The 27937-nt window shown below is 40.4% G+C and overlaps 8 protein-coding genes across 10 annotated transcripts; 3 read left to right on the forward strand and 5 right to left on the reverse strand.

Annotated features, from left to right (window-relative positions):
* Window positions 1-3016: 3016 nt before the first annotated feature.
* LOC124408527 (histone H4) lies at window positions 3017-3382 on the reverse strand. The gene has a single exon (XM_046885503.1). It carries the CDS (start codon window positions 3344-3346, stop codon window positions 3035-3037), a length of 312 nt encoding a protein of 103 aa, XP_046741459.1. The 5' UTR covers window positions 3347-3382; the 3' UTR covers window positions 3017-3034.
* A 2239-nt stretch (window positions 3383-5621) lies between these two features.
* LOC124408521 (histone H1-like) lies at window positions 5622-6994 on the reverse strand. Its single transcript, XM_046885498.1, has one exon. It carries the CDS (start codon window positions 6470-6472, stop codon window positions 5753-5755), a length of 720 nt encoding a protein of 239 aa, XP_046741454.1. The 5' UTR covers window positions 6473-6994; the 3' UTR covers window positions 5622-5752.
* Window positions 6761-7711, forward strand: LOC124408524. The gene is made up of 2 exons (XM_046885501.1): window positions 6761-7084; window positions 7665-7711. The coding sequence occupies exons 1-2, from the start codon at window positions 6761-6763 to the stop codon at window positions 7677-7679; spliced, it is 339 nt and encodes a 112-aa protein (XP_046741457.1). The 3' UTR covers window positions 7680-7711.
* Window positions 7712-9681: 1970 nt separating this feature from the next.
* Window positions 9682-10159, reverse strand: LOC124408523 (histone H2B.3). The gene has a single exon (XM_046885500.1). The coding sequence runs from the start codon at window positions 10157-10159 to the stop codon at window positions 9788-9790; it is 372 nt and encodes a 123-aa protein (XP_046741456.1). The 3' UTR covers window positions 9682-9787.
* Window positions 10160-10423: 264 nt separating this feature from the next.
* LOC124408522 (histone H2A) lies at window positions 10424-23072 on the forward strand. The gene is made up of 3 exons (XM_046885499.1): window positions 10424-10822; window positions 16926-16929; window positions 23062-23072. The coding sequence occupies exon 1, from the start codon at window positions 10445-10447 to the stop codon at window positions 10817-10819; it is 375 nt and encodes a 124-aa protein (XP_046741455.1). The 5' UTR covers window positions 10424-10444; the 3' UTR covers window positions 10820-10822; window positions 16926-16929; window positions 23062-23072.
* On the reverse strand, window positions 12298-21847 carry LOC124408526 (histone H4). The gene is made up of 3 exons (XM_046885502.1): window positions 21843-21847; window positions 17987-17989; window positions 12298-12617 (listed from the first exon to the last, which is right to left on the reverse strand). Exon 3 carries the CDS (start codon window positions 12611-12613, stop codon window positions 12302-12304), a length of 312 nt encoding a protein of 103 aa, XP_046741458.1. The 5' UTR covers window positions 12614-12617; window positions 17987-17989; window positions 21843-21847; the 3' UTR covers window positions 12298-12301.
* On the forward strand, window positions 14054-17550 carry LOC124408520 (monocarboxylate transporter 7-like). 2 transcript variants are annotated; one of them, XM_046885496.1, is made up of 5 exons: window positions 14054-14285; window positions 15000-15138; window positions 15755-16696; window positions 16840-17031; window positions 17188-17550. In XM_046885496.1, the coding sequence occupies exons 1-5, from the start codon at window positions 14166-14168 to the stop codon at window positions 17295-17297; spliced, it is 1503 nt and encodes a 500-aa protein (XP_046741452.1). In that variant the 5' UTR covers window positions 14054-14165; the 3' UTR covers window positions 17298-17550. The 2 variants fall into 2 exon arrangements, with proteins under 2 accessions (XP_046741452.1, XP_046741453.1); XM_046885497.1 differs by having other exon boundaries at window positions 14151-14285; window positions 14984-15138.
* On the reverse strand, window positions 18315-21994 carry LOC124408519 (SCY1-like protein 2). 2 transcript variants are annotated; one of them, XR_006929447.1, is made up of 7 exons: window positions 21105-21994; window positions 20566-20904; window positions 20189-20491; window positions 19717-20098; window positions 19238-19607; window positions 18461-19080; window positions 18315-18366 (listed from the first exon to the last, which is right to left on the reverse strand). XR_006929447.1 is itself a non-coding variant. In XM_046885495.1 (6 exons), exons 1-6 carry the CDS (start codon window positions 21777-21779, stop codon window positions 18534-18536), a joined length of 2616 nt encoding a protein of 871 aa, XP_046741451.1. In that variant the 5' UTR covers window positions 21780-21994; the 3' UTR covers window positions 18403-18533. The 2 variants fall into 2 exon arrangements, 1 of the variants encoding a protein (XP_046741451.1); XM_046885495.1 differs by lacking the exon at window positions 18315-18366 and having other exon boundaries at window positions 18403-19080.
* Window positions 23073-27937: the final 4865 nt, after the last annotated feature.

Here is a 27937-nt window from a genome sequence, read left to right on the forward strand (position 1 = left end):
GTATAAAGTATAATCATAAACGCAGTACACGTTGAAATACAGTCGCGGTGAATTCCTTTCGGAGCATAAAGCCTAGACGCGTTTCGAAACATCTCAACATTGTCATACAATGCCAGTGTAACTTGCAACAGCATAATCTGATGGTTGTCTAGTAAATTAACTAACAAAATAGAGCTGTCGAGTCGAGTTGTCTAGTTTTCGTTAGAACAACTTAGTATTTTGCTAGACAAAAGGCTCAAGTAGCTAAAATGACCTAGATTTACGTACAGAGTTATAATTCAAGCGAGTGTCTCACCTCATAAATGCATATCCCAATTCATCAGTTCCTCTGATCGCCTGCATTTTGAAAAGAACAAATTGAAACTATAGAGGTCGGATGCTTTTACAATTTCATGCATGATGAATAATGTTTGATTGTCATTTGTAGTATATAGAGTAATTATTTATATTGATTTCCACTACTCTTGTGTACTTACGCTAAATTCAAATAATGTTAGAAGCACAATTCTGTAGAACATAATGGCAAATGAAAGGGTAATTTATTTTCAACCTTTCAAAATAATTCTCCTTTCGGCTTTTGAATTGTTCTTTTAAAATGTATGCTGCCATCACATCATTATCAGGCATAGCTATAAGAAATTGTTAATCTTATATCAAGCCAAGTGTCATTGTATAATTGTATATCACGTACTAGTGTGTTACCTTGTAACAGCCTGCGCCTCCAACATAACTGAAATTTATTGTAATCACGATAAAACCTTATTACAACCCGGTCCAAGTGTTTTCCCGGCCACAATTCAAGTATTCAATTATGGTTTTCTACTGGGATTGCAAATGATGAATAACAACTCGGTCATACATGAGATAACGAATCGGTGTTTTCACCGTTTACGATCTCTCTACACGAGGCATAGGCTGAATCTAAAATTACTGTAGTGCCTGAGAAGTATAATATATTATCTGTATCCGTATTTGAAAGTTACGTGTAACATTGTTGAAGAGAAACATGAACAATTATATCATCAACAGCAATTGGACCGCAACAGAAGGACAGGGAACAGCATTTATTATTGGAAGCGCAAAGATTTACCGATATCATTGGAAATTTGGGGGATCTAAAATCACACAAATCGATTTCGAAGGTCTCGAAGGTTCAATTAGTGAAATAACACTCAGCTCCGTGTGTCGAATGGAAACATTTGCTTAGGTGTAAAACTTTTTTTGAATGCTAAACAAATTCAACTACTCCCTGAGGTAGAAAAAAACCTAACTACTTTCCAATCAGCAGCGTGCGAGGACACGTTAAATAACAATCTTTTATACGAATGAAATCGCCGTGGAGTAGATAAAGTCATCGATACTTGCCTGTACAAATTCAGGATTCTTGAAGATAAAAATTCGCATCAACGGATTGTATACTTCAGACCTTGTTCCAACAGCTCGAAATGTGATTCAATCGATTCTCGGTCCCTCAATTGTAAATAAAAATTAGATCGGGCCCGTTGCATTCCCGTCTCCGTTACACAAACCCATGTATTGTAAATGTAGTTTAACATTAGTACGAATTAAAAATTGAGAAAAAATAAATTATTGTATGAAATGTTTGTGGGAAGTGTATTCTTCATTATACAGGATTTTGAATAATTTTAATATGACAGGCTTGCAGATGTTGCCACAAGTATTCCACCAGGTGGAGAACGAGTGTACTTGAGAGCTTTATGAAGGTCGCTAACAATTAGAGGGGATTAATCCTGGACCCTTTGAGACTACCCGGAATCCGAGGGACAAGAGATACTTGGCACCCAGGTACTAGAAAAGCTTACCCCAGATATTCTCATTCTGGGAACTGACTTTTTGTATAAATATGATTCTCCGGCCGCATTATGAAAAGTTTAATAACTGTCACGCCCCGACGTTGTAATCAAGGCTTAAGAGTCCTTCACTGTGTTGTCGTGTTGGATGAAAACTTCTTTTCTTTTCAAAATTTTTGGAATTATTTTCTACTCCATATTTACGTTACTCCCGATACTACTTTCCCAAAATTCCATTTCTACATGTGCCTAAAAAAAAATAGTTATTTCTATAGGTATTTCTATAAATTCTATACGGATAACCGCGAGCCTATTTAGGGCCGTTTAATGGTAAAAAAGCCGAATATCTCCCTCGAAATTACCGCAGTAAAATTGAAGAAAGAAGAAACTGGAATCTGTAAAATACCTAAGATCATGTAGAGAAATTACTTAGCAATTGATAGAGCGGAATTAAAAATGTAGGGTTCTGAAAAATTTTCTCAGTCTATCTCAGAATTTGAGCAAGTGAACTTACGTCGAACCCTTTAAATTCAATTACGGTTTTCTTCAAAGAATAGCCGTATTTCATTATATAAATATTTTATGAATGATGATTCTGAAATACAAGAAACAAAATCTGTCTTTTTCGATGCGACTTTACGCATGCACCGATTTGCGCAACATGCCTCACAGATTTCGAATCTCGCGGTTAAACCTCGTCGCCGAGACGCGCCAATCAGAGCACGGCAGAGACGACGCGGCAAGCTGATTGGCCCGCAACGAACACGCAGAAGAGTATAAACCCTGACGCGGCCACCGAACACGGCACAGAGCCGCGAACGCTGAGTTCAGCTGGAGTTCGGCGAGAGATCGAAACGATATAGCCATAGAATCCATCGGGTTATAGGATATGGCCTATAAGGCCAATACCTAACGGTTTGAAAAAAAAAATTCATCGGGCTTGGTGAGAAACTCGTTTATCGCACTATCCACTTACCACTTGATCCCAAAAACTTATTTCAAACATTCGAGCGATAGTCGTTACGTCATGTTTGATCGGCGAGTGATTTATTTGATTAAAAATGAAAATAATTGAATGATTGGAAATTTTACTCTAGTGAAACTTCTTTAAAATCATGTTGGTAATGTGTGAAAATTCAATCCTTTTGCATTGGACTAATATTGTTGGCCCTAAAAAGGGCCGGTTTTTTTTTCTTTTGGCCTGGCCAAAAAAGTGCTGCCGCTTAACCGCCAAATCCGTAGAGAGTGCGTCCCTGACGTTTCAAAGCGTAGACGACGTCCATTGCGGTGACGGTTTTCCTCTTGGCGTGCTCCGTGTAGGTCACAGCATCACGAATGACGTTCTCAAGGAAGACCTTGAGAACACCGCGAGTCTCTTCGTAGATGAGACCCGAAATTCGCTTGACGCCGCCACGTCGAGCCAACCGACGAATAGCCGGCTTGGTGATGCCCTGGATGTTGTCACGAAGCACTTTCCTGTGACGCTTTGCTCCTCCTTTTCCCAAGCCCTTTCCTCCCTTTCCACGACCAGTCATCTTGTTCGGATAAGAGTCGAGTTCCACAGAAAGCCAAACACCGCCGCCTCGAGGTGGAGGAGTAACTGCTGACTCCAACTGCGATGCCTGCGGGTTTTATTCCCTCTGAGTCCGCTATCCCCTCCCGTATTTGTCGACCAATGAGGGCAGACCAGAAGCCGCCGACCGACGAAAGGCAGCTTGGAATTTACCTGCTTTTAGCGAGGTAGAAAGATGAATGCGGACAGCTGCAGTAGGGATGACAAAGGTAAACATCTGCAGTCGTGTCATTCTCAAATTTTACTCGAATCAACGATTAAAATTTTCTAACGGCGATATCCCGACGCGGTGAATTTGGAGCAGCATAAAATGTACAGAAATTTAAGGGGCGTTTAAAAATTTATTTTCTGTTCTTCATGAGTGCTTTGGTTCGACGTAAAAAAATCAGACTGATTAGTGTATTTTAACCATTGAAAAAAAAGGCACGAAAATCATTTACTTTTCGACCAGTTACACTAGCGTGGTCCATTCAAAACCACCGACAATAATTGCGCCGAAACTAATGCGAAACAACAGTATGGAATTATGGATTTCTGAGATTCGACGCACTAGACTCATTCGGTTTTACAGCGCAAAAATATCAAACGAAAAACGTGATAGACTGAAAAGTTGACTGCAAGAATAATTACTGAATTAAAAATAGCAACAACAATAACAATAACAGTAACAATCACTGAATTACAATAATTTCGTAGTGAGCTATAATTACGAAACTGTGATAAAGATAATTCCGATCCTGTTGAGGAAACCCTCAAGGCAATATGCACCTGTTTACAGTTGACGAAAACCATTGACCAGGTGATAATTCGAAAGTGGGCAAGTTTGAGTAGAGCCGAAGCGAGGTACGCAGTTATATAGATTTCCAAATTAAACCAAAAAACTTGCTTCGTTACATTTGATCAGCCACTCTGCCAAAAAGCCCACGCGATGAGGAAATTTTGAAAATCTGAGTTATACAATTTTCAATTTCAACAAGCTGAAATTCGTGCAGCTCCTATCAGAGTAACTGAAAAATGGCGGAATACAAGTATCAGTAGCAAAACAGGATGCGAATGTTTTAAACGTAAGACCGGCTTTGAAGATGAAAGAATTAGTCACCGCAGCAGTCCAGTTGCAATAGTGGGCAATGTTGTTGATTTGCTTGGGCTCTTGATTGGGTTGAGTAATGAAAGACAACGAATATTTTACCATGAAGTCATGTCTATAGCGAAAACGATTGAATTATATTTATCGGCAAATCATGACCATATTCGAAAACTCATCTTATTCGCTCATGCAGTTGTTGGATGTGATTCAACAAGCGCTCTATCGTCGAAACGCAACAAGACAGTTATTAAATTCTTAGAGCAGAACGAAAACTTGCGTGAAAGATGTAAAGTGTTCGACAACCCTACAGGCGCATTGCGAGAGCACGCTAATCGAATTTCTCTTCAAATCCAAACGTGGCTCGGCAACATATTGAACTCCGAAAATGGGGATGAACAAGGTCGGATATATGCTGTTGCCAATAATGACGGAACAATACTAACATTCAAATAGCTATTACTTTGCAGCTGGCACAACATTTTCCTAATCCAACCCGAACCCAGAAAGCTGAAAAGAACTCAGTAAATCGATGTACAACGCGCAATTCCTTTTTCACGAAGTACAGGCTGCATTAGCGTCCTCCGGTATTCGAAGATTCCTCACATTGTACGTCATAAGATTATGTAGAGTTAGGAACTTCGTAGTAAGCAGCCGGCCTGGCATAGTTCTGATGAAAAATTTAATTACGTGACTTGTATTATACTGACCAGCACGAGATTTGAAATTGATTTTAAGTTCATTGACATTCGACGAATTGAAACTTTGTAAATTGTCTTTCTACAATGGAAACGATCATTGTAATACAAACATGGTAGATTTTCATTTTATTGATAACAAAATTCAAAGAATGAACCGTTTGTGCAAATAGTATCGTCATTAAATAGAAATATTTTACTTCTCTTCTGTAAGCCATGTGGAAACAAAAATTCTGTTCATCATTGCGACGATCAATGAAAAGTAGTTAACACGTCAAACTTAAATCTTTTCATCCAATGAATTATTCGAGTTGAAATACAACCAAAGAATTCAATTGCTACAATTCTCAGAATCTAAATAATTGATTACAAAATTATATAAACAAAGGTGAGGAAAAATAATAACAATGGGAAAAAATTTATTACTCTGTTCAAAATTACCAAGGCTAAAAGATCTATATCAAATTTTATTCAGCTGCAGTTCGGAACCAGTTCATTTGCAAAAGAATGGATTTGTGGCCCTTACAAGGGCCGTTTGTGTTTCTCTTTCAGCTACTAATGCGGATGAAGTCATTGTTGTGCGCGCTCACTTTTTTTTCGTGGCAGCTGGTTTTTTGGTAGCAGGTTTAACGGCTTTTGGGGCAGCTGCTGCCGTAGCGGCTTTCTTTGGTTTTGGGGCCTTTGGCTTGCTCGTCGGCGCTTTAGCAGCCTTTTTCGCCTTGGATGGGCTCTTCGGTTTGGCCGCCTTGACAGTCGGACTCTTTGGTGTTTTTGCGGGTTTTTCCGTTGCAGCTCCACCAGATTTCTTTGCAGCAGGAGCCTTCTTTGGTGCTCGTGGTTTTTTAGTTGGGGCAACAGCTGAGGCGGCTACCGCTGGCTTCTTTTTCGGTGCAGCCGATTTTGGTGCGGCAGATTTCGGCTTCGCCTTCGCTTTCGTCTTCGGGGCTTCGGGATTTGCTGCGGCCATTTTAAACGAACCTGAGGCACCCTTGCCTTTTGTCTGCGTCAGAATTCCTGTGGTCACAGCAGACTTCAAATATCTCTTTATAAAGGGTGCCTGCTTCTCAGCGTCTACCATATACGTTGAGACTATATATTTCTTTATCGCTTGGAGCGAGGAGCCGCCTCGTTCCTTGAGGTTCGTAATCGCTGCGTTCACCATTTCCGAAGTGCGTGGATGTGCCGGCTTAGCACGAGGCTTCGCCTTCGATGTTGCGGCAACTTTTTTGGCCGGCGCTGGCTGAGCCTCGGAATTGTTTGCTCCAGTGCTTGCAGGTGCTGCTGGCGAAGCTACTTTATCAGCCATGGTTGTCTGTGGTGATACGTTCAATAATCAAAGTTACTAGTTTACTTGAATTAGTGCTCTCGGTCCGCGTCCAGAATTCAGCAATGAGTGAATGCAAAGTACACTATACAGCTCGTGTTGTATGAATGGCCCAGCGGGAAGAAACGGCTCGATACCATTGCGGAGCGCGGACCATGGAGAGAGACCCCGCAGCATTTCACACGAGCTCTTCAATCAACGCTCGAGCTCGTGGCACCTGATGATCACTAAACCACCAGGTCTCTCACCAACGACGGTGAAAATCAATCAATGGTACTTGATCACCAGATATTACATACTTTGAGCAAGCAGCTCAATAAACTTTGCAGTAATTCGGGTTCTCTGAGGCTGCGAAATTTGCAACTGTCTTCGAGCGTGCGTCTTTACGGTTACCGCACCAAGACTGACGGTAACGCGATTATCGACCTGGAGGACGACCACGCATCGTCGCCAGACAGATGTCTAATTGGAGAAAGCCTTAGTCTACATTTTCAAAAAAAATCCAGACCTACAGCTATTCGAGGAAAGTCAGCGGCTCGTTCTGAAATCGGCATGGTTGCGAGCAGTCAACTACGGGCGACGAAAGCTCGAGATGTGAGTGAGGTGGTTAAACGCATAAAATTCAGTAGTTGATCTAATTTTAATGAATACTTTAATGGTCCCATTCATCGGTACATCGACAATAACTCGTGCAAAAGTTAAAAATCTATTTAAAATTCACGAAGTCGTACATAGAGCCTTATATTTCTGTATGCACTTTATAAAAAAGTAAACTCGTGATTGGATGTATTTATCTACGATGTAAATTGTAAGTTCATAAAATTTGCACATCGAAACTTGCGCACATGTAATGATATAAAAATCTATAGATCACATTGAATACAAATGTATATTCTAGAATATGTAACTACATAAGTTTTTCTATTAAATTTGACTGTGTTATATCATGGCATTAGTTGTGCGCAATACGCTATAAATGATCCGAATTTAACACTGCGCCCTCAGCACCCCATCGACGTTGACGTTACGTCTAGAAACCGTAAATCCATCAAATGTTTCGATACACAACATCGTTTGGAACAGTTACGTCATGAATGGACTATTATGATTTATAAGCAGCATTTCTGAACAATATATCCATGTGCCGTTATAACATGAACCTTGTAACAAGGAGCAAATCCAGGTTTGATGATTGCGTTCTTGATACGAAAAGTAATTCAAATCAATTCTAAGAAGACTGGCATCACTATAGAGTAAAGTGTAATCTATAGGTACAACCGTATTGATTCTCTGTGAGGAAAATGAACTGAACACGCGTTTAGTGAAAACCTTTCCGTCGTTGCAGTTCGGGGTATTTAAACATCGCTTATTAAGCGCATTCAATATTCCAAATAAATGTGAAAATATGTAGATATGATGGTCCGATTTTGAAAAACTATGTTTTTTACTTGGATCGTATAAAAACGATAATGAACACTGATAACTTCAACGCTATCTCTCAACGCCCTCTCCCACACTCCGTATCGTTGACGTCTGACATCTCGGCCATGTATGCTGGATTGCCAGAGAACAGGCACGGCCAGGGCGAAAAATACTTTGAATCTTGCATTGAAAACATCAAAATCTGGAATTTGGGTATATTATCCAAGATGATATAATAAATATTTCATACAAGTCCAGCATCGATGGACGCTAAAACACCTGCGAACTCGTATATCACCGTTCAGATAAAAAAGAAAGGGAACATCTGCGGTCGACTAGATTACTACACAGGGTGGCAATAGCTTTGCTATATTGAAATTCCCTGATTTTTCCAACCTTTACAGCCAAAAATTTCAGTATTTCCTGACCTTCTTCTACCGGTCTTACGAAATGTTTCGTGACTTGTCCGACCAACAGTGCCTTAAATTGTGTACCAGGAGGGAAAGCGAATAAAAATTGAACAAGATTAATTTCCCTGTTCGATGACGTTCACTGACCATTATAAATTTTTTTTTTTCTTTTTTTTTGGAACAATCAGTTATAGGCCTGTCAGGCCCATGTGCTATTATTAATGTTTCCAGTCTGTCGCCACCCTGGATTCACAAACTGCTTAATCTAGCATTACGTGTGATATCAATCACCTGTACGAGGTAAGTCACCCATTCTGAGACAGGCTAGACCAAGGGTCGGCAACCTGCGGCTCGCGAGCCACATGCGGCTCTTTGGATGTGAAGCTGCGGCTCTTTAGTTCCATACGCAAACATTATTTATTTCATAAAAAACAAAAACATTTAAAAATCGTTCTGAATCGTTAACGAGGATTAGGCACCATTTCTATCTCTCAGCCACTTGTACTCGCTTTTCACCCCACCCCTCCCCCATGACACGCGTCGTCATTGTCGTCAGTCCGTCGGAAGTAATCGAATTTTTGTGGCTCTTTAAAAATTTTGAAAGTTTGTAAATTGTAATTTTTTACTCTTCAGACTCAAAAGGTTTCCGAGCCCTAGGCTAGACGTTACGTTACAATTGTTACGTGCTTTCAAGTATGTAAATGAATCTCTGCAGACAGGAGAATTTCCTGAACTTTAATTTGATCATAAATGTTACGTGTATTCTTTTTTAACACAAGTTAACGTTGGTAAAGGTAACATAATTCTTATTTGTATTAAGCGATATAGATACAGAATGTCAAGGTAATATTTGACTGCCACGATCTAAGAAAATATATCTCGTGTATTGAAATACGTTTTTTCCTCCGTATTACATATTTGAGACTTCCTAGCCTCGTTTTAAACACAGTAAATTGTTGAACTCTCAGTAATCAAGATTGTAGGAATGCGTAGTTGGAAATTTAAACGTAATTACACTGTGCTCATCAGAAATATTTTGACTTTCTTTTTCATCTATTAGTATAATATTGGATATTCAATCCAATTTAATTTTGATTTAGTTCGAAAAAAATATTCAATAAGTAGCCCAAGAAGATTCTATCAGAACATATTTTATTCATAATAAATGAGAATTCACATTTCAGATCAATTATAGTTGAAGATTATTCATACGTTTGTAGTATACTTTTGAGCAGACTGAAATTTGAAATATGCTTGCAATTTGTTTAGCTTTTCGAGGACATCCGAATCATATATGTATATTCATAATTGAGGTTGAATACAATGAACAATATAAACTACCTACAATAATAAGACGGAAATTATGGGATTGTGGGAAATTGTTTCTAGCGAGTGGCGATTTCGTTTTATGGTTGAAATAAGTGGTGGCCCTTAAAAGGGCCGATGAGTATTCAGGAGCAGATGCTCACTTGGAGCTGGTGTATTTGGTCACTGCTTTGGTTCCTTCACTGACAGCGTGCTTGGCAAGTTCACCAGGTAACAAAAGTCGAACAGCAGTTTGAATTTCCCGAGACGTTATAGTGGAGCGTTTGTTGTAATGAGCAAGACGGGACGCCTCCGCAGCGATACGTTCAAAGATGTCATTGACAAAACTGTTCATGATGCTCATGGCTTTGCTCGATATTCCAGTATCAGGATGGACCTGCTTCAGGACTTTGTATATGTAGATGGCGTAACTTTCCTTCCTCTTACGCTTCTTCTTCTTGTCTCCCTTGGAAATATTTTTTTGGGCTTTTCCAGCCTTTTTCGCAGCTTTGCCACTAGCCTTAGGTGGCATCTTGAATAAGCAGTAACGGGATCCGTGTAGCGAAACTCTAGGTTCAGGACGAACTGTGCCGGTCGGATGACGCCGCAGTCAGTTTATGCAGCGCTGGCCCTCGTAGGCCGGGCCAATCAGAGCGCGTCTGAGGCGGTGCGGCAAGCTGATTGGTCCGCATCGAGTAAGCCGAAAGGTATAAAGGTCTACGCGGCCACCTTCCAGGGCACAGAATCATTTCGTCGTCACGAGCGCGTAGTTCGTGGTACCTCCAAAAGTTTTCAACGTCGACATATATTAGACATTATGTCTGGTCGTGGTAAAGGCGGTAAAGTTAAGGGGAAGGCAAAGTCCCGCTCCAGTCGTGCTGGACTCCAATTCCCGGTGGGACGTATCCATCGATTGCTTCGCAAAGGAAATTACGCAGAGCGCGTCGGCGCCGGGGCACCAGTTTATTTGGCTGCGGTGATGGAATATTTGGCCGCCGAAGTTCTCGAATTGGCTGGCAACGCTGCCCGTGACAACAAGAAGACTAGAATTATCCCACGTCATCTCCAGCTAGCAATCCGTAATGACGAAGAGTTGAACAAGCTTCTTTCTGGAGTCACCATTGCTCAGGGTGGCGTCCTGCCGAACATCCAGGCTGTTCTTCTGCCGAAGAAAACCGAGAAGAAAGCGTAATGCGTTAATTGGTTACGCCCTACACACCACCGGCCCTTTTCAGGGCCACTAAATTATCGAAAGCGAAAGAATTTATCACTCCCAACACGTGGTTAATGTCAGCCGATCTATGGATAGTCGATTATTATACAGTGCGTGTATCACGCACTACGAATACACCCCTGCTAATACCTATCTAAACAAATATCAACACCACTTGGTGTGTAACATACGTTTACAATTTCTATATGATATAGGAAATCATTGATCGTCTGAATTTAACTTGAATATCTCGTCGAGTAGCAGAACCGCCATCACTGTACACTGGATCTGATTTTCATCTACTTTCTACTCGACATGTATTCACCTATTCGAGGTTTTTTATAAATATAACCATCCGACTATTCGTTCGTTCATGTTCCCGCTCTTGTAGGAAGTTTTTAGCTGCTCAAACTTGTGAACCGATGGCGTCTAGGGGTGGATATAGTCAGCCCCCTTTGCTTGGAAACGCCAGATGTTTTGGAATACACGTACATCCGGCGTACCTTCGTAAGGACACTGAACAAATTTTTTCTACCTGAGTAGGTATACGTGAACAGTCCTTCTGTTGGGTTTTGGACTGTTTCCTGCATGGAGCTAATTGAATGTTTATCACCAACGAGTTATCGCTTCCTAAATTATCAGGCAGCAATAACTAGAATCGAATTCACAGGAATACAGATGACTCACCCCTAATTCTTGCCTGACAGAAGGGAAACAATTGATCCGGAATGCTACTGTGCAGCGCGCATGCCTGCTCCGGTAGTCGTCAATACTTGCAAGAATTGGAGTTCGTGGTTGAGTAGTCCGTACATATTTTCTGTAATGCGTTTTGGGATTTTTCTACATAGGATCGCCCTACGCCGGGTAGAATTGTTACTATATGAGTACATCTTTGATCTTCCAAGAAATTGGTGAACAAGTATTTCGCCAAAGTGGCGTGCATAGCGTACATTATACGTGCATCTGTTAGCGTATTAATCTACCACTTCGTTGATCCAACTTGATCAGGAAAAGTAGCAGTTTTCAACGATTTTGGCCGGACATCCTTCCAAGATTCATAATTTTTCTTACCGAATATGTACAGTATTGGTTGCTTTCAACAAAGAAATCCGTGTAAGTGAAAAATGCTAACCGTGTTTGTCATCATTTCAAAATTTTCACAAGAATCGAGCATTAAAATGCGAAGTTCTCAAATACACTGTGCAACGGAAATAATAATAAAAATGAATTGCACATTACATGAGCGCTATGAATCATAAATTCAAGCAAACTGACCGTATCGAGTAAAGTAATAATTTACTATTTAGAATTCACTGTTGCATACAACGACTAATCCAAGAATCGATGGAATATAGCTGTCACTTGATGTGAAATTCGGTTCTTTTGTAATGGACTAATATTGTTGGCCCTAAAAAGGGCCGATTTTTTTTTCTTTTTGCCTGGTCATAAAAGCGCTGCCGTTTATCCGCCAAAACCGTAGAGAGTACGTCCCTGGCGTTTCAAGGCGTAGACGACGTCCATAGCGGTGACGGTTTTCCTCTTGGCGTGCTCCGTGTAGGTCACAGCATCACGAATGACGTTTTCAAGAAAGACCTTGAGGACACCGCGGGTCTCCTCGTAGATGAGACCCGAAATTCGCTTGACGCCGCCACGTCGAGCCAACCGACGAATAGCTGGCTTGGTGATGCCCTGGATGTTATCACGAAGCACCTTCCTGTGACGCTTTGCTCCTCCTTTTCCCAATCCTTTTCCTCCCTTTCCTCGACCAGTCATCTTGCTTGTTTATCGGTAGAGACTTGGATATCCGTGGATTTGCTATTACGAGTCGGTCTCAGGCCAACTCGAGGTTGCAACTGTGGTCTGGTGCACGCTGTGCGCGCTCTTTATTCGGTCAAAAGCCACGATCCCCACCACTGCTCTGTCGACCAATCAGCGCAACGCACGATGCACAGCCTGAGAGTTGATCGTGAGGACTTGTGCGTTCAAATATTGTAAAGAATAACCGTTAATCGTAAGATTTGGCATATTATCCGATGTATAGACTCGACTTCAGTCTGGTACGGAACGTCGAAGAAATAGGATAAAATTCTTCCACCATAAGATCACGATCATATGGATGATCAAAATCAAAGACTTGTTGAATTATAATAATATAGAATAACATGTAATTATATTTGTGAGCATTTGCACAGCCTCGTTTTACGAAGTAAAATGTAGATTCCCTCCGGGTATCTAACTGTGAGAGTACCCAGTGTTAAAAATTTGACGTACAAGTATATTATTTAAATATTATCGATCTTCCGAGCATCACCCGGCATCCAATTTTCAACAGGATCCAAAAACTCATATCCATGGTCGTTAGAAACTGAAGAAAGCTTGAATTTCGCCGGCATTTTGAAATTTGGTGATCAGTGCGTTTTATGGATACTCTGCCAGTATCGTATCTCGGAGACCGAAAATGCCTGTTTGAACGGCCACCGGATGCAGATTATATAACAGATCGTCTTCGTCGAACATTTGAAGAAATATCTCAGATTTTGGCAAAAAACTTCTTCAATCTTATAACAATGACGAAAATCGCGAAATCTCATCGTACTTGGGTATTTTGTAATCAGTGTAAATACATTTTACGGATCTCACCGGAGGTATCATCTGCATCATTTACCGTGTATAGAACACGGAGAAAGAAACGACTTACTCTACTTTTTTGATAAAAAAAATTAATGATAATTTGCGGAAAATCTCGTTACTAATCGTATGTGTATACAACGCCCACAACCGAGCCCATAACACAGCTAACAAAAATTTGTAGCAGCATTCAATTCTCTCGTCCTCGAATTCAAGAGGTAAGAGAAAACTGACAACGGTCGTAACAGAAAAACGCACGAGATAAAAGCGACTTACGGTATTAGAATACAGCATTCCAAGTAACAGAGACTGAGATCATCTATGACATTGGAAATGTTGAACTTGATATTTTCACATAATCAAGTTCAGTCACATTCTTGGACTGCCCGCACGATTAAAACGAACATCTGGAGAAATGAGGTGGTTAGGTGACTATCCGATACGTGGGAGTGACATATACCATGTATATGTATAATAACCAGGTAAGTTGCCATTGATTCCCTCGCCCCGCTGTGCCACGTGTACGAATGTTATCACAAACCTCCAAGATTAGATACGGTCTGCCACCTCATTTAGTCCGACTCACCGATGGCTGAGTTAATTATCCGCGGTCGCTGGAGCCCTGCTGTTTCTGGTTCTTGTTGTTCTCGTATACACACAGATTTTTTGGGGGGTGGTTAAGTGGTGAGGGGTGACAATGCCCCGTACTCAACGTCTTCATTTGGACAACGTGGTCACGTCGATGGCGGAATTAGGCCCCACAATTCCCGATGGCGGCTATTCCTGGCTCGTGTTTATCGGTATTATCATGATTCAGGTAAGCGTCTCGCCCGTGTTATACGCTAAATCTCAAAGCTGTGCAGATAACAAGATGAAATATTAAAATAAATAAGAAAGCTTAAACGGATTTCTTTCTGCACGTTATTCGAAGCATAGCAGAGTAGGTTCGATCACCTGTTAATCCAGTAACATAATAATGCTAAGACATTAATTGCAATGTAAGGAACTGCTAGCCTCGTAGTTAAAAAATATGCGACTGTGAATAATTAAATTTATGAGATGAATGCTCGGATTTAGTCGTTAATGGACTAGGTATCCACTATCTCATAATGTAAGTTGCACCGAAATCAATTTATTATCGTGTTACAGTGTACTGATTTCTGGTGAAATTAGTGTCACGTACATTATTGATGATTTGCAAGTTTATCCAGTTTACTACGATGTCAGCCTCATTATGAGGATCTAACGATAACCTCATTACGGATTCCACATCCATATAACTCCGGTAGGTACAGATAATACGCGGTTCATAATTTTTCGTGAATTAGCTCAGATAAAAAAAATAATCTAGATAATATCCAGTGTGGTATTTTCAAATTATACCACACATCGTTAAGTGGGTGCTTTTTCCTGAAACCTTTTACCTTTCACAGAAATTGCATTCGAAATAATCGCCATCTCACATACACAAACGTCTGTAGCACTCAATACCTATTTAACAAATCCATGTTTAAGGTTCGCACATTTGCAGATCACGGTTCCTAGTGTCCTGTCGATGTACGGCGTCGTCTTGAGTTATTTGCACAGTGATGCGGAACCAGATATCTATCTTTGGAAAGGGAGCGTCACCCTTACGCCGATACTGTTTATCGCTTTCTGGAGTTTGGCCGGTAATTGGAACACCTTATAGTATGACATTAAAATTTATTCGAATACTCCAGTAGCTAACTAGATTATTCCAATTTTACAACCCACGTACGTATGACTTTCGATAGTTTTCCGATGAACTATCTTTTCATTAGTTTGGAATTTTGTAGAATTCGTTTAATACAGTGTACTAGTACTAAATACGAAATGTTTTTATTTCATTCGTGGAAAAGTAAAACCTGAGGAAGTCGTTGTGTTTTGAGGGTTGTAGTTCTAATATTCTACGATTCTTTATTTTTTGTAATCTGAAAACAATAGCCAAAGTAATTAATAATTAAATCCTAAAACAGGGAGGAATTTTTTTTAAATGAAATTAAAAAGCATGTACAGCGAAGTGCAGTATCTCTTCACGACGCGCTTTACTTTCATATTACCTTGATCATAACGACCGACTGCATGGAAAAATGTGCAGCTGTCCAAACACACTTCTTACTTTGAGCCTGGAAATACATACGGAATAACAAATAAAAAATATCCGTGCTTGATATATTGTGTAAAACTTCATATAATACTGTACTAGTCTATCGTAGAATTCTTTATGTCATCCGTCAGTACTATTAATTTCGAATTTCTCGTCAGATCCATGGAGCCGTACGATTGTAAACCTTGCCACAGTTCCACGTTTCGTGGGACTGATAGGAGTAGCTCTGCTTTCGATCGGTATCCTAGCATCGGGGTACCTCGAGACAGGAGGAGTCGGAGCTTATCTTGCGCGATTGAGTGCTGGCGCTGTTATGGGGATAGGGGCAAGCATGGTGTTGTTGCAGAGCGAGAATCTCCTACGAAGACATTTCCGGACGAAATTAGTCCTAGTATTGACATTGAAGCGAATATCGTTTTCTCTTGGCATTGCGATGATGCCTGGATATGCCTACATCCTGTTGCAAAAGACCGGACTTCAAACGGGCCTCCTGCTGCTTTCCACGGCCCTCTTACCTGCCATCCTTGGTGCCTGTTCCTTCGACGCCCCGGTTCTCCGAAGAACAACGCCGTATAGTCTACTTCTCTCCGAAGAGGACAACGAATTGAGCATTCGGGAAACCCCCCATGAGACACTGAGTTTTCCGAATCCGGAGGAAGAAGTCAGAAATGAAATGGAAGAAAATGATGCGACAACTCCCGGAGATCCAATACCAACACCTCTTTTCAGCGAAGGGAGTAATTCGTACTCTTACGACGAGCCGGAGGATGATATAAATCTATTCGTCACCCCGATTGGTGTTTCTGCGACCACCTGGTCAGAAGAATTTCAAGCACTGCGACTGATCAAGTTCTGGAGTGCCGTTGTCGCTTGGTTTTCCATCAAGGGCTGCGCATTTTCCCTCCTTGTGCTTTCTCCGTCTATGGCCCTCACCCAAGGCCAGGGATTCACCACCCTCGGTCAGTCCATCACCTTGACTACCGTCATCGGTCTAGGGACGTTTTTACCTGGTGCAGCTTCTTATTGGAGCCCCAAGACTGCGCGATGGCGAAGCGTTTATTTTGGAACCATGTGCTGGCTTGGGAGCGCTGCGCTCTGGGGTGAGCAATACCCAATTAATTATATTTAAAGCAACCGGAAGTAAGCAAAAAAGCCATGTTAGTGGCCCTCTGTAAACATTGCACATTCTTGATTAGAGATTATTCCTGACGTACTTATATAAGATGTTAATTTTTTACAACAGGAATCGTTTCCAGCAGTAGGCATGCGTGGTTCTTGCTTTGGGCTTTCGTTGGAGGAGTGAGTATGGGCGGTTGTTCTGTTGCGGAGGAGAGTGCACTTCGTGATTTACTCGGAGCAACGGGTACCAATAGAGCACTCACAGGACTCAACATGATTGTGGGACTGGCTTTGCTGTTTCTAATATTTATTGAGGGTAAGAAATGCGTAGATATATCGTATCACGTTGCATGCTAACACAGTGAAAAATAATAGCGAAAAATTACTATGTACGCTTGAAAATTCGAAAGAAGGTTTCGCTGTCGTTATAAACGCGAATAATGTAAAATTCTAACTTCAATTCTCGTTTCAGATTTCTCAACGTGCCTACGAATTGTGTCGATTGCTGAACTCGTAGGAGGTGGATACTGGATTCTTACGCCATGCTTTGGTGCGTTGCGGGCGCGATGGCCAAAGCGGTGATATAGATTTAAATATAAGCTAATTGTAAGTGTAGACATAAATTTGTATACCCGAATCAGTCTAATTGTAAGTCGAACAATATGTAATTTGTAATTTGAATAGTTTATATTTTTCAATACAAGACAATTAGTTTTCTATTTACATTCAGATTATTAATAATAATTATTGACAAAATGGGATGCCTTTAGACTGATACAATTATGAGTTCGTGACTCTGACTGACATAAGTATTTTAAAGTATAGTTACGTTGTCTAGAACGAATATGATCGTGTTCGGATAAATAAGAGGTTGAAAAACCACCTGCAGTTTACATTAGATAAGAGTGGATGATTATCAGAAGAATGACGGAGTCCGGAAAAAAATCAAATGCTATCCTTTATTGAGTCTGGTTATATAATTAAATTCGATATCTTTTATTTTCTCTCAGCTATGTAATTGTGTAGGGATAGTTAATTGAAAAATAATTTACTCCACTGCATATTACATCAAGTAGTCATTCGAGCTAGCTTTATATCAGAGAAGCATATCACTTTGTTAGTTTACTGATATGAACATACTTTGTGTATTTTGAAAAAATGATCGAAAAACTCAATCTATATTTTATACGAAATGCACCAACGCACGTAGATATGTTAAGGTATAAAGTATGAGTTACTGTAAATGCGAATGACATTCTTTGAGAAATTACAAACTAATAAGTGATTTTTGATTTAACTAAATTTATAAATAAACTGTACACAGTACCTTGTAGAATATGTTCGTAAATTTTTACATAGATATATAACGTAATTTTCTACAAAATGGGATAATTTCGTGATTACATTATAAAAATGTAAACTGTCACATGCATTAAAACTCTGATGCTTAGTTAACTAGCATATTCGAATCTGTATCATAATGATAATAATAATTGAAAGAAAATTAATCCAAGTTGATAACAGTTGCCAAACAGAAATTTCTTCCGCATACAACGGAAATACTTCTCAATAACGAGCTGCACGTATTCCTCTAAAAATCTCCCAAGCTTTGCTACGATTTCTCAAATACGAATTCCGCATTTTGTGGTTCCTGCAAACAAAAATGAGCAAAACATCCTTTCGTTGGTATTTTAAAACGATGTTCATAGAACTACTATTGGAAAATTTATCTGTAATATATTCACCTGTAATCCTTGAGTATCACTTCTTAACAGTTAAATCGAACATTAAACTTTTTTCTAATGCAGTCAGTTTGTATTAGCTAAGTAAGTCCATGATGTCTTGTGTGGATAGATTCGGAGTCGTTTGTGGTTGGGATACAAGAGGTTGAGACATCCCCTGTGCGCCTCCTTCCGGTCTCCATTGTGGCCTTATTCCAGAATTTATAGATGATCCCCAATTCTGACCTATATTTTGATTGACTCTAGTCTGATTCCAGCTTGGCGCAGATTGTTGAGATCCCCCCCAATTCATATTTGGATTCATTCCGTTTGAACCCCAACCTGACATTGGGTTTTGACCAGTTTGTGGTCCAGCCGTGATTGCTAGACCACCCCACTGAGTTTGACTGTTTGTCATGCCGTTTGTCATTCCCGTGTTTCCCCAAGACGGAGACTGCAATGCCGCGTAATTTGATTCAGAACTTGAAGACTTCGTTAAGGGTTTGTTCAGCTGATTTAAATTATTTTGTAAAAGCGTGTCTGTTAGATCTTTCGGCTTAGATTTCACAGGTTGAACAATTGGCTTTGGAGCCATTGGCGCTTGAGCTTGCAGTCTTTGATGTGCTTCTTGTTGCTGGACAAGTCTGAAATAAAAAATTTGATTCAATGAAACGATTTATTCACGAACTATGTATGAATGAAGAAGAATTCTGAGAACTATTACAAGACTTCATCTCAATGCACATAACTTATTGGAAAATTATTAACGAAAAAATACCCTTGTACATGGCCATTACTCACTTTTGCTTTTCTTGTAGGCTGAGTACTTTTGTGTCATTGCTTGTTTTGGCTACAGCAGTAGGTGGTGGTGCTAGTTCAATTCCAGCGAATGTGTCACTCAAACTACTAGAGATAGGATTGCCAGCTTGTGAAAGAGCCTGATCAAATTGTTGAGCTTCCTTTCGGACAGCATCCAGTTGACGGAGAGCTTCACGATGCTCAGAGGTAACTCTTGTCACCATATCTCCCACAAGCGAAGCAAGTGTTTCAAATTGCGTGGGACTCAGTCCTGGCTCAACGCAGAATGGAAGCAGAAATGGCAGAATTCGAGTTGCCAGCATTTCCTTACTCATGCCCAACTTGCTGTGGGTCAGTACCAGCTTGTAAATACCTGTAAGTCGTAAGGTTACAATTGTCTGGCTTTTGTTAGTCTATGATTGGACGAATTTGTGGAATTAGCTCAGCAATATAACTTGCTTAAATTACAACTAACTTCTTACCTATAATAGCCATCAAAACGGCTGGTTCACCAGAATGTGGGACTTCTTGTAGAAATGGAAGAATTTGATCTAGAATCAACCACTTGTCCAAGTGGTCTAGCATTTTAGCAAGGCACAGAAGACAATTCACCCTCACGCCCAAGTTGGTACCACCTTTACTTGCTAGGCATAATTTTTTAATTCTAGGTAAAATTGCATTTTTCATTGACGGTCCATCGATCAAGTTGGCTATTGAAGGGAGCGCAGCAAGACAGAGCTCTTGTAGCTGTTCCCAATCGGAATCTAGAGCTCTTGTAAGCAGAGGCAGGACATCATTTCTGATCGCATCAGCCGGGCACAATTTCAGCAGTAGATCGACGCGTTGCAGTAAAACTAAACTGACCTATGAGAATGGAAGAGTTACAAATTAAATTATATGATAGTTTTAAAAGATATTTCAACAGGTAAATAATCAATGTAAAGGAAATCAAACCTGTGGTGGGTCTTCCAGTGCCAACACGGGTTTTAGATTGGGTAAAATGTGTTCCTTGAATTCTTCGGCAGTACCATTTTCTGATACTTGTAGTACACTTGGGAGGACAAAAGGCACCATTGGAGCATTAACAAATTCTTTGTAGAGGGCAGGTAATACTCTGTGCAGGGCAACTCTGTGCGGCAGTTGCTTTATTACTTTTGGCAAACCTTTGTAAAACTGGGACTTTTGTAGATTGTCCCATTGAAAGAGTTTGTCCAGATAGTTCAATGTCCGCACTCCAATATCAGTGAAGTAATCAATCTGGAAAAATTCATTACAGTCAATTTCAAATTTTCTTTAGAATTTTGATAGATGAAGACGCAGCATCCTCGTACCTTAATAAATTGATGCGCATCTGGTCTCAGTTCAGGATTATTGCTCAGCATGAGTTTTGTAGTATCTCTTAGTGGTTCAGGAATGTGACTAAGTTTAGATGAGGAAAGGGAGGTCTTCAGATCTCCCAAAAAGCGTCTGCATTTCGACGGATCTCCATGACATTCGTTCAGTGGACGGCCTCCTGGTGAATGTAAGACATACACAAGCATGCCTAGCGAAAAAATATCACTAGGCGGACTGCAGCTGCCTGCAATTGCACACTCCGGTGCTAGATAATCTAAAGCTGGTTGTGCTATACTCGGTATCGTTGGATCATAATCTGCATATGACCACGATGGCTGGAAAAATTGAACAGTGAATAGATAATATTTGGTATATAGTAAAGGCAGTAAAATTTGGTCACTCAAACTGTAAATATGAATTTCAATAACTTTGAAATTAACTTTAGAAAAGCATCCAATCTTGGATAGAAAACACTCAAATTCACAGAGTTTCGAACATATTAGAATAACTTATAACTTTGATTAATGTTTAATACCTGTTTATCGTTCGGGCTCTGATTAACAGCGCAGAAATCGAATCCAAAAATTTTCCAAGCTCCGTGTCCATTGATCATGATGGCCTCTGGACACAAATTTCTGTGCAGCAGTTTGACATCGGTATGGAGAAAGGCTAAACCTTCCCCTAGCTGCATAAGTCCGTAGCGAATTTCAACATCAAGTAGTTTATAATCTCTTAAAGCAGCTGGCGTTGGTTGAGGTACATTTTCAAGCCGGCCTAGCACATTAGCAAGGCTTGCAAAGACTGGTTCAGTAGCAAAGGCTAAACTGTCCCGCGACTCTTCTAGCGGATGCTGAACTATGAGAACCTGAGGATGCCGGAGTTTTGTGATTTGAGTAACCCCACGTCTAAGAGAATCAAGAACAGCTTCACGCTCAACTTTTCCAGACCATCGGTCTAGCTGGCGTTTCTCAAAGACAAATATAGCTGCTTCCTGTTTGGTTGATTTTTTGTAACCACTGTAAACCTTCCATAGCAAGCCTGGACCAGCGCTGCCCACGTGGGCAGTTGCTTCGAATTCTCTGGTTACTGGATTTCCAGGCAGAACACTTGACAGTTGGGAGAGACCATAAGCTGTACTGTTAACAGTGTTGCTTATAGTATTGCTTATGGTGTTGCTTACTGTGTTTCGGAGCTTGTTCAAGACGTCCATATTTGCAACTCTTTAATAACAGGTATCCGTTTCACTGAATATCTAGAGAATGTTATTCGATACCGTTGAACAGATCTTCACAACTCAGGTTTATCAACGCTGTAGTTGTACATATTTACAATTGAACCGATATGTCGAATGTCACTTTATTTGACACATCGCCCACCTACGGCTGATGACTAATGCGACCAACATGCATGCATTTGGCGTCAGGGACTTGAGAATCCTACGTTCTGTACTCTCTCTGCGCAGGTATGGTTGACCATCTACGTTCGTCTCTCTCGTACTTTGATATTTTGTAAGAAATAGAGATACAATTTACGCGCAACGGACGAATGAAAAGGCGCACCCTGTGTTTTGTTCAACGAAGCCGGGCTCGAGGATGGCTCGAGGCCATTCATTGGTTATCTCTCAACGAATGTACTCACTGATCTATATAAAGTACATATTATTGAAGTACAGAAAACCTTACAGCTTTCGGTGGGTCGGGCGGGTTTGGGGGTAATGGCAGTTTCCCGTATTATCAACCAAGTAACTGACCACGCCGGTAAGAGAAGTTCTTCATAACCAACAATTATCGCGTGCAAGACGCTGGTAACAGACCGTCGTCATTGAGAAATTGAAAAGTTGAGAAAATTCCGTACAAGAAATTTATGCACGGCGAATTTATGCATTGGGAGAATAGATGTCAATCAAATACACGAACGTGTATCGTTTATATTCACCTGAATATATCAATTCTTTTATAATCCACAGAAGCATCTCTATAAGTGCTTGAATAAATATAAAAATGAGTAATGAAAATAAATCAATGATAAAGTACGTAGCGAATTAACTAGAATGTAAAATGTGAGTCTTGAGAATTTATTTAAAATTTTGTCATTGAGTGATACAACTCTTTGGAAATGTGACGAAAATTAGCTAAAAAAAATTATTTTATCTTCTGTATAATATCGACCTACTTATCAAACCAGATTTTTCGTCTCAATTTTTGAAATGCTTGATTACAAAATATTCATTATTGTCAATTCAAGAATCAGTTTGTTGTTAGTTACCAAGAGTTTAGATGTGAAAATACGGAATTGTCAAAACGGGTGAGGCAAGACAAAAAACTTGAGCCCAATATTTGCATACACATCGACAGTACTTAATTCAGTTAACAGCAAGTCGATTGCATTGCTCAACTCGCTGTTATGACTATTGGAGCTTCAGAATTTTAGCGTGGCTCTTGTGTGCTCATCGTAGCCGCTGCAGCAGGCTAAATTCGCCTCAACCACCAAAGTCGGACGAGCGAACGCATCAGCTCGCATCACGCTGTCGTGACATATATGTACGTATTTCCACAACCGATATCAGTTGCTGACTGTAAATCATATATATTTTCATTGACGTTCTCTACAAGTATGTGTATATCTATTTCACCTATCACAGAAATACTTATATTCTATTTTTAAACAGGCTGATTTATAACTCATGCCTCATCAAATCCAACGTCATCATTTTATTTTGTGATTTCTAATTATTACTCTGGAGGTATCATTTCCAACATTCATTAAACCTGAAGACTGAAAATTTCTAGTTCAATTAATTAAAAATGACCCCTTCGGATTTGATGGAAATTTGAACGATTTTGGATGGTCCTGGGACCAATTCCGTCATGCGGTACATCGACGTAATGTAGCGAGAGGAATCAATTGCGCGCAGCCCGAATACACTGCGAGCAACGGATGAAGAGTGACAGCAAAAACACAGAACTTTCACGGTATTTTCAGAAAGGTGGGAAAGGAAAATTGCAAATTCCAAGTGACCAAGTTTCGGATGTATATTCAATATGACATAATTTAAGTACAAGTGCTCAAGTATCAGTGTGTGGTAACTTGACAAGCTGACAAATAGAATTGAAGTGAAATACAAATGAAAATATGAAAACATGATTTGACGATACATGAGAAATCGAGGTTTTATACGAGTGAATAAGCGTGCAGTATACACTATACTATACAGTGAACACTGTATACATTGTGTCGAAGGAAATATAAAAAATGATATATCAGATAATTTTTATCTTAGTAAAAACACATAGTTTAAGTTTCGGCCTGCATAGAGGTACAACAAACCTCTGCTATATAGTATATATAATGATGAAACACATTGTGTTGTCTCTTTTACATGTAACACGTATAGAATGAGTAAAACATCAATTCTCATAGGGTTTCCTCTGTATTTCCTTGACTGCTGTCCGCTTGCTTTTCTAGATTTCTTGATCGAACGCCTGGAAGTCCAATTAGTGAAGATGAAGTAAAGCAATTCAAATCCGATACAGGTAATTTTTCGCTCAGAAAAAAGACAGGCTAGACCCTTTGGATTTTTAATGGAAATGTTGACGTTTTGAGAGAACGCTGGAAACAATTTATTGATCGCCAATATCGCCGTAGTTTTGCAAACGAATTCGATTGCGCGCAGTCCGAATAGGCTGCGGAAGACGGTTCAGAAGTTACAGCCAGAAAACGAGAGACTTTGTTTTCTACTGCTGGATTTTTCATCGTAACTTCTCTGCCAGTCGTCCTACCCTGTTTTGCCGGTGTTTTCTGAGTTCCTGGGGGTCCAATTACTCTGGAGATGGTCATGCAAATCGATTCCGAAACAAAAAATTTTCGACTCCGAAAATGACAAAAAAAAGTAAGGCTAACCCCTTTGAATTTTTGACGTGAATTTTGACGATTTTGGAAAGTGCTGCAATCGATTTGTTAGGGCACTATTCCGACGTAATTTTGCGAGAGAAATCGATTGAGCGCAGTCCCAATACGTTGCGAGCAATAGCTGAAAAGTTACAGCCGAAAAACTCATGATTTTCATCGTCATTTCTCCGCTGGTGATCCTACGCTATTTTTGATGTGTTTTCTGAGTTCCTGGGGGTCCAATTACTCTAGCGGTGGTCATACAGATCGATTCCGAAACAAAAAATTTTCGACTCCGAAAATGACGAAAAAAGTAAGGCTAACCCCTTTGGATTTTTGACAAAAATTTCGATGATTTTGAAAAGTTCTGCGATCGATTTATTAATGCACTATTCCGACGTAATTTTGCGAGAGAAATCGATTGAGCGCAGTCCCAATTCGCTGCGAGCAATAGCTGAAAAGTTACAGCCGAAAAACTCATAATTTTCATCGTCATTTCTCTGCTGGTGATCCTACGCTATTTTTGATGTGTTTTCTGAGTTCCTGAGGGTCCAATTACTCTAGCGATGGTCATACAAATCGATTCCGGGACAAAAAATTTTCGACTCCGAAAATGACGAAAAAAGTAAGGCTAACCCCTTTGGATTTTTGACGAAAATTTCGATGATTCTGAAAAGTGCTGCAATTGATTTATGAGGGCACTATTCCGACGTAATTTTGCGAAAGAAATCGATTGAGCGCAGTCCCAATACGCTGCAAGCAATAGCTAAAAAGATGCAGCCGAAAAACTCATGATTTTCATCGTCACTTCTCTGCTAGTGATCCTACGCTATTTTTGATGTGTTTTCTAAGTTCCTGGGGGTCCAATTACTGTAGCGATAGTCATACAAATCGATTCCGGAACAAAAAATTTTCGACTCCGAAAATGACGAAAAAAGTAAGGCTAACCCCTTTGGATTTTTGACGAAAATTTCGATGATTCTGAGAAGTGCTGCAATTGATTTATGAGGGCACTATTCCGACGTGATTTTGCGAGAGGACTCGATTATTCGCAGTCCCAATACGCTGCGAGCAACACCTGCAAAGTTAAAGCCGAAAAACTGCAGATTTCTATCGTCATTTCTCTGCTGCTGGTCCTAGGCTATTTTTCATGTGTTTTCTGAGTTCCTGGGGGTCGAATTAGTCTAATAAGCGTCATACGGATCGATTCCCAGACAAAAGATTTTTCGGCCAAGAAAAATCCAAGGCTAACCCCTTTGCATTTTTGGCGACAATTTCGACGACTTTGAAAAGTGCTGCAATTATTCCTTTAGGGTACTATTCCGACGTGATTTTGCGAGAGGAATCGATTAATCGCAGTCCCGATACGCTGCGAGCAACACCTGCAAAGTTACAGCCGAAAAACTGCAGATTTTCATCGTCATTTCTCTGCTGCTGGGCCTAGGCTATTTTTCATGTGTTTTCTGAGTTCCTGGGCGTCGAATTAGTCTAAAAAGCGTCATACGGATCGATTCCCAGACAAAAGATTTTTCGGCCAAAAAAAATCCAAGGCTAACCCCTTTGCATTTTTGGCGAAAATTTCGACGACTTTGAAAAGTGCTGCAATTAGTTCTTTAGGGTACTATTCCGACGTGATTTTGCGAGAGGAATCGATTATTCGCAGTCCCGATACGCTGCGAGCAACACCTGCAAAGTTACAGCCGAAAAACTGCAGATTTTCATCGTCATTTCTCTGCTGCTGGTCCTAGGCTATTTTTCATGTGTTTTCTGAGTTCCTGGGGGTCGAATTAGTCTAAAAAGCGTCATACGGATCGATTCCCAGACAAAAGATTTTTCGGCCAAAAAAAATCCAAGGCTAACCCCTTTGCATTTTTGGCGAAAATTTCGACAACTTTGGAAAGTGCTGCAATTAATTCTTGAGGGTACCATTCCGACGTGATTTTGCGAGAGGAATCGATTAATCGCAGTCCCGATACGCTGCCAGCAACACCTGCAAAGTTACAGCCGAAAAACTGCAGATTTTCATCGTCATTTCTCTGCTGCTGGTCCGAGGCTATTTTTCATGTGTTTTCTGAGTTCCTGGGGGTCGAATTAGTCTAAAAAGCGTCATACGGATCGATTCCCAGACAAAAGATTTTTCGGCCAAAAAAAATCCAAGGCTAACCCCTTTGCATTTTTGGCGAATATTTCGACAACTTTGGAAAGTGCTGCAATTAATTCTTTAGGGTACTATTCCGACGTGATTTTGCGAGAGGAATCGATTAATCGCAGTCCCGATACGCTGCGAGCAACACCTGCAAAGTTACAGCCGAAAAACTGCAGATTTTCATCGTCATTTCTCTGCTGCTGGTCCTAGGCTATTCTTCATGTGTTTTCTGAGTTCCTGGGGGTCGAATTAGTCTAAAAAGCGTCATACGGATCGATTCCCAGACAAAAGATTTTTCGGCCAAAAAAAATCCAAGGCTAACCCCTTTGCATTTTTGGCGAAAATTTCGACGACTTCGAAAAGTGCTGCAATTAATTCTTTAGGGTACTATTCCGACGTGATTTTGCGAGAGGAATCGATTAATCGCAGTCCCGATACGCTGCGAGCAACACCTGCAAAGTTACAGCCGAAAAACTGCAGATTTTCATCGTCATTTCTCTGCTGCTGGTCCTAGGCTATTTTTCATGTGTTTTCTGAGTTCCTGGGGGTCGAATTAGTCTAAAAAGCGTCATACGGATCGATTCCCAGACAAAAGATTTTTCGGCCAAAAAAAATCCAAGGCTAACCCCTTTGCATATTTGGCGAAAATTTCGACAACTTTGGAAAGTGCTGCAATTAATTCTTTAGGGTACTATTCCGACGTGATTTTGCGAGAGGAATCGATTAATCGCAGTCCCGATACGCTGCGAGCAACACCTGCAAAGTTACAGCCGAAAAACTGCAGATTTTCATCGTCATTTCTCTGCTGCTGGTCCTAGGCTATTTTTCATGTGTTTTCTGAGTTCCTGGGGGTCGAATTAGTCTAAAAAGCGTCATACGGATCGATTCCCAGACAAAAGATTTTTCGGCCAAAAAAAATCCAAGGCTAACCCCTTTGCATTTTTGGCGAAAATTTCGACAACTTTGGAAAGTGCTGCAATTAATTTTTTAGGGTACTATTCCGACGTGATTTTGCGAGAGGAATCGATTAATCGCAGTCCCGATACGCTGCGAGCAACACCTGCAAAGTTACAGCCGAAAAACTGCAGATTTTCATCGTCATTTCTCTGCTGCTGGTCCTAGGCTATTTGTCATGTGTTTTCTGAGTTCCTGGGGGTCGAATTAGTCTAAAAAGCGTCATACGGATCGATTCCCAGACAAAAGATTTTTCGGCCAAAAAAAATCCAAGGCTAACCCCTTTGCATTTTTGGCGAAAATTTCGACGACTTCGAAAAGTGCTGCAATTAATTCTTTAGGGTACTATTCCGACGTGATTTTGCGAGAGGAATCGATTA

Source organism: Diprion similis, chromosome 8 (assembly GCF_021155765.1).
Source record: "Diprion similis isolate iyDipSimi1 chromosome 8, iyDipSimi1.1, whole genome shotgun sequence".
Lineage (NCBI taxonomy): Eukaryota > Metazoa > Arthropoda > Insecta > Hymenoptera > Diprionidae > Diprion > Diprion similis.